This window comes from Trachypithecus francoisi, unplaced genomic scaffold (genome assembly GCF_009764315.1).
Source record: "Trachypithecus francoisi isolate TF-2019V2 unplaced genomic scaffold, Tfra_2.0 Lachesis_group1, whole genome shotgun sequence".
Lineage (NCBI taxonomy): Eukaryota > Metazoa > Chordata > Mammalia > Primates > Cercopithecidae > Trachypithecus > Trachypithecus francoisi.
In genome coordinates this window covers 55,702,614-55,713,515 of record NW_022681454.1, presented here as the reverse complement: position 1 = coordinate 55,713,515, position 10,902 = coordinate 55,702,614, and the positions used below count along the sequence as shown (strand labels likewise).

Sequence of the window (10,902 nt, the reverse complement as noted above, 5' to 3'; positions counted from 1 at the left end):
CCTAGAACTTAAAGTATAATAAAAAAAAAATACAAAAAAAAAAAATTTATGAGGAACAATGGAAAAGATCAACAGGTTTCAAAAGGGTAAACCAAGATGGTGAGAGAGTTTCAAACTGTTACAAATTCAAAGAAATAGGAGTATTTACTTTCAAAGTGGGTTTTTGAGTGGAAGTTAGTAAGATCTTGGATGCATGGATGGATGGATGGATGGATGGATGGATGGATAGATGGATGGATGGATGGGGGAGTGGATGGATTGAAGAGCTAAATTCCTAAACACCTTACTTTGAGAAATCTGGAAGCGATGGAGCAGTTTTTTCCTCTGAACAGATTAGATAGTCAGATAGACAGGCAGGCTATTTATTGAATACATTCTACATGCCAGTATTCAGCTGAGCTCTCTACATATACCAGGTGCTTTCTTCTCCAAATAATCCTTTGGAATTCCTATTATCCTCATGTGGAAAGTGGTAAATATGAGGCATAGAGAAATTAAGTGACCTGTCCAAAGTCATTGCCAGGGTGAGCTCAGACTTTGCGCTGTTAACCTCTAGTTTATAACCCTAAGTGACACTCAAAGGTGCCCTACTCAACTCTCTCTTAAAGAAATAATTTGCTGGCCAGGGGCAAGGAGTGCAGTTAGCTGACAGCCTCTACTGATAACCTCCTCAGGTTCTGCTTCAGCTTTCAACCAGAGACTGTGTTGTATCTGAGGGGGCCCAGCTAAGGACCAAGCATGGCAGGGGTAGCAGAGTCTGAACATTTCTGCCCACTGTGGGCCCCTCTAATAAACAGTCTTTCTTCTGGAGCTCCCCACTGAGTTGTTGTAGACTTCACCAGATCAGCATTGCAATCTGAGGCTCCCCCTGCCCAATTCTGCCTCCTTCCTCCTTCTTCCTATCACAGGAGTTGTTCTGAATAACCTTCTTTTACTCCAATGTCCATCTCAGCATCTGCTTTGCAGAGGATGCAACTGGCACACCCTGCCTTCATATATTTGGATTGCCATCATATAGAAGACTGTTTAGAATTGCTTTGTGTTGTGACAAGGGGTTGAATTAGGACAAAATTCAACCCCTTATCACAACACAAGCATAAGCAAACTACTAGGGAAGCAGCTTTCACATATACATAAGGAAGAACATCCTGGCAACTAGAACTGCCAAACAATAGAATGGGCTGCCTCGAGATCAATGAGTGCCCTATCACTGCGTTCAGGCCAACTGGAGAACTGCTTTTGTGTGAAGGTTGTGTGGCATTACCACTCCTCCACTTCCACCCCCACGCATACTGAGGCACCTGGGATGCTAAACATCCACAATGCTAATTGATTAGCAAAAGCCAAATTGTTTAGGAAATCACGCCAGGAAGCCCACACCTCTGATTTCTTAGCAGTTCAGTGGGTCTGGTTTGATACATCATCCTTGTCCACTTGCAGGGCAGTTTAGTGGTACTCTAGGCCAGACTAGCTACTGTCTACATACTTTTTTTTTTTTTAATCAAAGAGCACCTAGAAAATGGGATAGGCTGTGGGCTGATTGCCCCCATGGACTAGTTGGTGGGATCAAAACCAAACTTCACATATACTTATGTCAAACAGACTGTAATATAGGGTTCACCCTCTAATGTAGTTCTAATGACTCCCTCCCCTGCCACATGGTTGTCAAGCTCACAGACTTTACACACGACAGCCAGAGAGATTCTCTTCCTCAAGGCTGTTGTCTCCCTCCTTTCATGCAGACACAGGCACACAAAGCAGGGGACGCCTACTGCCGCCTCCTAAGAATTCCATGATGGTCAGATTACATAAGTAATCATATATTTCAGATAGTAAAATAAGAGATGGAAAAGACTGGTAGGAAAATCAGTAGCATCATCGGCATTAGGATCTGTATATAAAGAGACATTCATTTGGTGTGCAAATATTTACTGAGCACCTACCGAAGGCTGGAGTCCCTTCCACATGCTAGGGATGTGATGTGCTCAATGGACTCCCCAGTGTCATGGAGTATATATAGATCTAATGCCACGGAGAAACCTGGCTCACCCTGCACTGAGAGAAGCAATCAAGCCACCATCACCCATAGTGCTACTAAAGACAGTACTTCGGAGCTTCCAAGCTGATAGATTTTCCTTTCTCCCACCTTCAGATTTCTCCAGCATCTCTGGCACTTGTAGTCCACATTTGCAAGAACTATTTTATTATAGTGCTCTGAAACAAATTTATAAAGTTTGCAAGAGAAGTTTTAAAAAAGCAAGCTCAGCAATATTTGGGGGCTTTTAAAACTGATGATGCAGCTGACCTAGTGGAGACAAAGGCAGTGGGAGGGCCCTTACTGGTATAAATAAATAGGAGTCTCTGGTACTGAAAACCCACAGCCTGGACTCAGAGCTCAAGTCTGAACTCTACCTCCAGACAGAATGAAGTTCATCTCGGCGTCTCTGCTTCTCGTGCTGCTGGTCAGCAGCCTCTCTCCAGTCCAAGGTGAGAACTTCCACTTATGTTTCCCTGTTTGTTGAACAGAAATAATCTTTAACCACTTCAATTTTCTTTCAATTAAAAACTGCAGGGAAGTCTGACTAAAGGGGGAAAAAACTGCTCTGTTGCTTCTAGATTTCTCAAAGTAAGGTGTTTAGGAATTTAACTCTTCAAAATTGGAAGTATTTATATTGTTAAGATTTTTATTTATAGAAAAAAGAGATATCAGAAGTCCAATATTCATGTGAATTATATTAGGCTTGTATATTCCAGGCCTTTTTCAGATCCACTCCTGCTATATATAATTCTTTACATGTAGCTTTTCTTTGTTCTGCCTCTCCATGTTACCCACTCTGACCAAACCCTATACAGGATTTAAAGATTATTGAACTCTATTGGTCTCTTGCAGTGAACATGCTTCATGTAATTCCAGGTGGTTAGATCTGGCATCAAGTACACCATTGTGAGTACACCAGGGGTATTTACACACATTCTGCAAAGAAGCAGACTTCCATGTCTAAGAGGGGCAGCTATCTTTGTGTAAATAGATAAATATCCAATTGAAGTAGTAAGTTTTATGTGGCTGAAGGAATGGATACATGTGCAGAAAGAAGCCTTCTGTTCAGAATTAGAAGACCAAATTTTTTTTCTTAAAACACAGAGGAGGTTTCTCCCCCAATTTTAATTTTGCTTCACATGTTATTTTCACTCTTCAAAACCCTAATTTCTTGCTTTCTCCATGGGGCTTTCCCATGGCTCCTGGCAGAGGTAACTCTTACTACATCTTCTGTTCTCAGCACACACATTAGATGTTGAGCGCAATACAACTTTCTGTGGTATTTTAGCTTTTGTTTGCTTGTTTCCCCTACTAAATTATACACATCCTGAGAGTTGAGCCTTTTTATTTATAAATGTATGTCAAGCACAGTAGTAGGCTCGATAGAAAAGATCTGATAAATGTCTTTTCCTTAGATTTCATTAGATCCCATTAAAATTCATGAGATGGGTACTAATGGTACCCATCCAGCATTAATCGTTTTTATTAAATAAAAAGAGTTTTGAATTTTTATGATTGCCTTTTGTTTGGCAATGATTTGCAACCTAGACAGAGGACTGACATATTAAACAAAAATGTTTGTGACATTTTCTGAGAGGAAAGGGGAGGGTGGCAGAGAGTCTGATAGAGGAAACTCTATTCCAGCATGTTACTGCTCCCAGGACTCTAGAGCCAGGTCATGTCCTCGGTTTTTATGTGGTGGGAGTGACGATAATCCATTGGTTTTATACTGCATTAATTATAACTGTGTTGTAAGTCCCTACAGAGGCTGTTCTCAAATGTTGTTACGTGGACAATCACCTGACTACAAATATAACACTATCACAAATGTCAAAAAGTGCTGTGTTTTTCTAAAAGCTAATTTTTGTTTTGTTTTCCTTTGCTTTGTTTGTTTGGTTTTTGAGATGAGGTCTCCCTTTGTCTCCCAGGCTGGTCTCAAACTCCTGGGTTCAAGCAATCCTCCCACCTTGGCCTCCCAAAGTGCTGGGATTACAGGTGTAAGTCACCGTGCCTGGCCTAAAAGCTAATTTTATTTTTAAAGTTTCTACACATTGGTAGAAAACATTTAAAAATACTCAAGCCAAGGCAAGCAGAAATATACAAACTAAAGACATATGAGTGGAAGCACTGACTTGAAACTTTTAAATCTTCAAATGTACAGTATGAAAGATTAGTAATTAAATTCTAGTTATGAATTATATGCCAATGGATTAAAATAACTGATTTTGTGTTTGCAGGTGTTCTAGAGGTCTATTACACACACTTGAGGTGTAGATGTGTCCAAGAGAGCTCAGTCTTTATCCCCAGACGCTTCATCGATCGAATTCAAATCTCGCCTCGTGGGAATGGTTGTCCAAGGAAAGAAATCATGTAAGTTTCAAGAAAAAAAATAAATAAGATTTCTTTCTCCCAATGAAATCAGATTAAATGTTACCATACAGTAGTCTTACTCAAGAATGTAGAAGAGATTTACTTGAGTGTTGCTGAAAATTCTCAAACTAATGATGAGAATTGTTAATAGTGAAGAGCTTAGCTTGCAGCAGCCCCGATCTAAGTGCTTTGCATGAACATACTCATTTTATTTATTCAACCACTTTATTAAGGTAAGCCTATTGTTCCTTACAGGCTGAGGCTTAGGAAGGTTAACTAACTGCCTGAGACACACCGTCAGAAAGGATTAGAAAATGCATTAGCCGGCCGGGCGCGGTGGCTCAAGCCTGTAATCCCAGCACTTTGGGAGGCCGAGACGGGCGGATCACAAGGTCAGGAGATCGAGACCATCCTGGCTAACACAGTGAAACCCCGTCTCTACTAAAAAAAAAAATACAAAAAACTAGCCGGGCGAGGTGGCGGGCGCCTGTAGTCCCAGCTACTTGGGAGGCTGAGGCAGGAGAATGGCGTAAACCCGGGAGGCGGAGCTTGCAGTGAGCTGAGATCGGGCCACTGCACTCCAGCCTGGGCGACAGAGCAAGACTCTGTCTCAACCAAAAAAAAAAAAAAAAAAAAAAAAAAAAAAAAAAAAAAAAAAAGAAAATGCATTAGCCAGGATTCCATTCACATTTTCCCCATTCCAAAGCCTCTTCTTTGCGACACCTTGAAGTATTAGGCACAGCATCCTTCTCAGGGTATCCCCGACTTGGCATTCATTAGTGGCTCTTCCCACGGACTTCTTTAGATTTTTGCAATGTTTGTAAGCAGCTACTTCCTGTTTGTCACATTTTGTTACCAGTGCTTGGGGCCTTGGACCCGTTGAAATATGGGATATCAAAAGCTTATGGTAATTTTTCACTAAAAAGGCATTATATTTTTCACTAAAAAGGCATTTCACTAATGTCTTTAACAATAATGTCTAACTAAACTACAATTATTGCCATCAAACTCAGAGATGTGAAGTCTAGCCATGACTTATTTGGGAGCAGTTCCCCTGGCTGTTTAGAAAACTGGGACTCCTTTCTTTTGATTCCGTTTCCTCTGTCATGACTCAAGTCTCTTGCCTGTCAGCCAAGGAAGGTAATGCACCTTTATTTTCTCTGCTTTAACATTGATTGTTGTGAAATGACAAAAGTGTGATTTCATATCTTTTCATCAAATTCTGCATTTCTGAATATTAACCAGATACAGAAATGAAAGTTTCAAATTATTATGAGAAATTCATGCCAATCAGAGGTGAAAATACTGTGAGTCCAGATGGTCAGAAATCTGTCTTTCCATCATGAACTCAGAAACCAACTGGAAGTATCTGCCTGAAAACCCAACTGTTCCATGCCCTCTGACGTCTCTGAGATTTACGTGCAAAGGTGCAGTTTCAAAATTAAATGGATGGATCCTTGCTGTTTGTCTTTTTTGTTTTGGGGTTTTTGTGGTTTGTTTTATTGTTTGGTTTTTGGGTGTTTTTCTTGTGCTTTTTTTTTTTTTTTTTTTTTTTTGAGACAGAATCTCACTTTGCTGCCCAGGCTTTAGTGCAGTAGCCCAACCATGGCTCACTGCAGCCTCTACCTCCTGGGTTCAAGCAAGCCTCCCTCCTCAGCCTCCCGAGTAACTGGGACTACAGGTGCACATCACCATGCCCAGCTACATTTTTTTTTTTTTAATTTTTGTAGAGCTGGGGTCTCATTAAGTTACCCAGGCTAGTCTTGAACTCCTGGCCTCAAGCAATCTGCCTACCTCAGCTTCCCAAAGTGCTGGGATTACAGGCATGAGCTACCATGCTGCTGGCTGTTTGTCACTTTATAACTAAGACAAATGACATATAAGGGAATTGTGTTTTGTTTGAGTTCACACCAATAAAGGGTAGAGTCTCTCAGTTTTCTGCTATCTGGGAGACCTCACTTTTCCACTGCAGATAAAAGCATTTAACACTATGTCCAGCACTTGGTAACTACTCAGGTCATGCTCATGAAAAACAGTGAAGAAAAGTATGGGTTCTGGAGTCAGATAATCTTCATTTGAATCCTGCTGTATCATGCATTTGTTGTGCAATCTTGAACAAGTTATTTAAATTTGCTAAGCCTAGGTTCATCATCAGAAGGTAAGGAAATAATAGTTTCTCCAGCAAAGGATTTTTGTGAGATGAATTGAAACAATCCAAGTTACCTGCTAAGCATAGGGCCTGGTGTGTTTAAGTACCTGATAAATATTAGCTATTAATTATCATTGTCACTTTTGCTATGGCTTAATATCTTAGAGCAGGAAAAATCTTGCTAAGTGGTAATTCGACAAAATGCAGATGTCACTCCAAGCAATCTGCTCTGCAGCATGCCCCCCATGTGAAATTGCACTGAATTTTTTTTTTCAGTGAAATTCAAGTTCTCAAGAGAGTGTTTTCGATAGCTTATTTTGTTCTCCCAAATGCAATGCAACAGATAAGCACATTTTAAAGATATTGTGATATAACTTGAGAAGTGAGCCAATCTTGGAGTCAGTTATTTGGTTGTTCTCCAACACACGTAAAGGTTATCAACAAAACACTAACTTCTGACATGTGAGGCCCTCTCAGCTTTGGATTCAACCCCACCAGCTCACACATACTGGCCCACAAATGGTTGTTTTCTTATTCCTGTGACCCCATGCTACAAATCACCTATTCCAGATCCAAAACTGCCCAGCTCCAATTTCACTTCATCTAGGAATAATTAGTTTCATACCCAACTCTTTTCTTTATTAAAAGTATAGGATTGACTAAAATGTAACACTGAATTATTTAATTTTTATTTTCCCCCAGAGTCTGGAAGAAGAACAAGTCAGTTGTGTGTGTGGACCCTCAAGCTGAATGGATACAGAGAATAATGGAAACGTTGAGAAAGTAAGTCAGGCATAACAAGGGGTTTCAGATTCCAACTTGTACTGAAGAGTTTCCCTTTCTGGGGCAGTCAAAATAGGGACCAGTTTGAATTTATGAGACGTTCCTAAGACAAATGTGTGTTTTTCACCATTATTGCTTATCAGATGGAGTAGGGGTAGCGCATTCCAGCAACTCAGTAAACCAAACTAGAAGCCAGTGTACATGATAGTCCTTGCCTGCTATCTCCAGAGGAAAGCCACAGTTTCTTGTGTTTCTCTAAACATGACAATTTTGTTTTTGTTTCTGCTTCACAGAAAAAGTTCTTCAACTGCACCAGTTCCAGTGTTTAAGAGAAAGATTCCCTGATGCTGATATTACCGCTAAGAACACCTACATTCTTCCCTTATCCTTGCTCTGGATTTTAGTTTTGTGCCTAGTTAAACCTTTTCCAGGAAAAAGAACTTCCCCATACAAATAAGCATGAGACTATACGTAAAAATAACCTTGCAGAAGCTGATGGGGCGAACTCAAGCTTCTTCACTCACAGAACCCTATATACACGTGGAGTTTGCATTCTTATTCATTAGGGAGGACAGTTTCTTTGAAAACAGTTATTCAGTTATAAATAATATAGGAGTATTTTGATAATATACTTGTTGTTTAATGTTTAACATTTCTTAGAAAATAATGGAATGAGAATTTAAGCCTCAAATTTGAACATGTGGCTTGAATTAAGAAGAAAATTATGGCATATATTAAAAGCAGGCTTCCATGAAAGACTCAAAAAGCTGCCTGGGAGGTGGATGGAACTTGAGCCTGTCAAGAGGCAAAGGAATCCACGTATCCTCTGCTTAAAAACTCACTATGGAGGAGAATTAAGTCCTACTTTTAAAGAGTTTCTTTATAAAATTTACTGTCTAAGATTAATAGCATTCAAAGATCCCCAGACTTCATAGAATACTCAGGAAAAGCATTTAAAGGGTGATGTACACATGTATTCTTTCACACATTTGCCTTGACAAACTTCTTTCACTCGCGTCTTTTACACTGACTTTTTTTTGTGGGGGCGGGGGTGGGGGACTCTGGTATCAAATTCTTTAATGATTCCTATAAATCTTATGACATTCAATAAAGTTGAGCAAACATTTTACTTAATTATGAGCAATTTCTTCTCCTCCTTCTCCTTCTCCTTCTCCTTCTCCTTCTCCTTCTTCTTCTTCTTCTTCTTCTTCTTCTTCTTCTTCTTTTTGAGACAGAGTCTCACTGTGTCACTCAGGCTGGAGTGCAGTGGCACAATCACAGCTCACTGCAGCCTCAACCTCCTGGGCTCAAGCAGTCCTCCCCCTCAGCCTCCCCCGTAGTTGGGACTACAGGCACACACCACCACACCCAGCTAATTTTTGTATTTTTTGTAGAGATGGAGTTTCACCATGTTGCCCAGGCCATGAGCAATTCATGCTTAAGACAGCATCTACTCAAATGTAGACTTTCTCTGATTCTTAAAGTAGGATTTTATGAGGTTAATTTTTCCTTGTATTTCATTTGCCTTTTACACATGATCTAAAATCATTTGGTAAAAAGTGAGTGAAGTTATTCCTGATATTAACACAGTGGGAAATACTTGGCTATGAGGGCCTCTTCCCCCTAATGTTACCTACCACATGCTAACTGTGATTTCCTCCAGACTTCAAACATTTACCAAACCCATTTTCACTGTGTCATATTGACTCTTAAAGTCATTAATGTTTCATTTGACAGTTTTGCATTGAGTTTGACCAACAGACAAAGAAGACACTTGAACTCTAGTCCCCATCTGGCCCGGCATCATCCTGGATATCCTACCCACCACACCACTGAGCTCCACTGTGTGTTCCTCTCCCCACCCCACCTCCCTACTGCTTACCAACTGCTTTGGGGGGTCTGCTCCCAGTTCACCCAGGTTTTAAGCTATCTCTGACTCTGTCTTTCACTTTTCTTTTCCTTTTTAATTTTATTTTTATGTTATTAAATAATTTCTTGGGAGAAAATTAAAAGCACCTATAATTACTATATTTTCTGTTGTCTACAATTAAATGTGTTTTAAATTACAAATATACTCATGCGCACATAGAGGGCTGATAAAATGTCATCAAGATCCTGCCTTGTAGCGTTTTTCAGATTCCAATGTTTAGAGATCAGGAATCACTTCGTTCTTTAATTTGATTTTGGTCTCGTTTGGTAGTTAGACAAATATTCAGAAGTCTCAAATAAGAAATATCACTATTTCACGTGAAGCATCTAGTGTTATCACCCCCGCTTGGGACACAGTGGTTAAATCATTTGCTCATGAGACTCCATCTCTACAGAAATAATAATCTAGCTGGGCATTGAGATGTGCACCTATAGTCCCAGCTACTCAGGAGGCTGAAGAGGGAGGCTTGCTTGAGCCCAGGAGGTCGCGGCTGCAGCTACTAAATGACAAGCCAGCATTCAAATCCAGCCAGTGTGGAACCAGAATCCATGTATCTAACTATTGTACTGTGCTGACTCTATAGGAGGTTGGTATCATCAGTAGAAACTGAGGCATGTACTTGCCCCAAATCATATAACTAGCAAAAGACAAATCAGAATTCAAACCCAGGGCCATCTGACTCCTAAGCAAATGCTGTTAATCACTTCACTAGACTGCCTCAAGTTTTCCCTTCCCTAAACATATTTCTTACTTCAACCTCTTTGGCCACCATCCTTTTCAGGGCCAATCAAAGCCAGGGAAAGGGTGGGAGCTCCAGTATGTTCAGGCTTTGGCTGGATTGAGACATTCATCCTGTGTTGTCCAATCCCAGGGGGATCTGGGCAGCTGGTGGGTGGGGTGAAGGCAGTGGGCCAATGTGGAAAGGGAGACAAAAGCAGGGCCAGTGAGGGTTCCTAAACTCACTTTTGTTACCACACAGGCACCCATTCCTCAAAAGTTGGAGTGGATTTGGGTATGTTCAGCCTGATCTGAGACAGACAGCTGAACTCATAGATGCAGGAAACTTGTGGAACCATTCCTGGAGTGTCTGAGGAAAGGTGGGCTATTGCAGATCTGAGTGGGTTTGGGTCTGGAAAGAAAGACTTGTGAAACAGTAAGGCAGTATTCAGGTGATAACTGACAACACACACACACACACACACACACACACAAATTAATCAAAAGTCAAAGTAAAATAGAGTTGAATGGAAAATGCAAGGTAATGCTGACCAAAACAGGATATTTAATGCTGAGAAACTGAATGAAGGAGCTACACAGGCCAAGCAGCACAAGGATCTCCTAGCAGCAGAATGCAGGAGACCTGTAACAAATCCATCAATAGTGCTGCTCGAACCCATCCACCCAACCAGCAGAGGCCCAGGAAGAAAAGATTCTGCTTCTCCAACAGAAGAGATCAGCCCTGGCCTTAATTTGAGGGGAAAATAATCCACCAAAATAACAATACAACAATTAAAAAATATACATTCTAAAAATACAGCATAACAACTATTTACATAGAATTTATATTGTAATTTAAAGATGATTTAAAGTACAGTAAACAGCAGAGTGTGTATAGGTCATATGCAAACACTG

The 10,902-nt window shown here is 40.5% G+C and overlaps 1 protein-coding gene across 1 annotated transcript; it reads left to right on the top strand.

The window, feature by feature from the left end:
• The first annotated feature begins 2,358 nt into the window (after positions 1-2,358).
• On the top strand, positions 2,359-8,474 carry CXCL13 (C-X-C motif chemokine ligand 13). The gene is made up of 4 exons (XM_033214345.1): positions 2,359-2,487; positions 4,276-4,408; positions 7,260-7,340; positions 7,634-8,474. Exons 1-4 carry the CDS (start codon positions 2,424-2,426, stop codon positions 7,683-7,685), a joined length of 330 nt encoding a protein of 109 aa, XP_033070236.1. The 5' UTR covers positions 2,359-2,423; the 3' UTR covers positions 7,686-8,474.
• Positions 8,475-10,902: the final 2,428 nt, after the last annotated feature.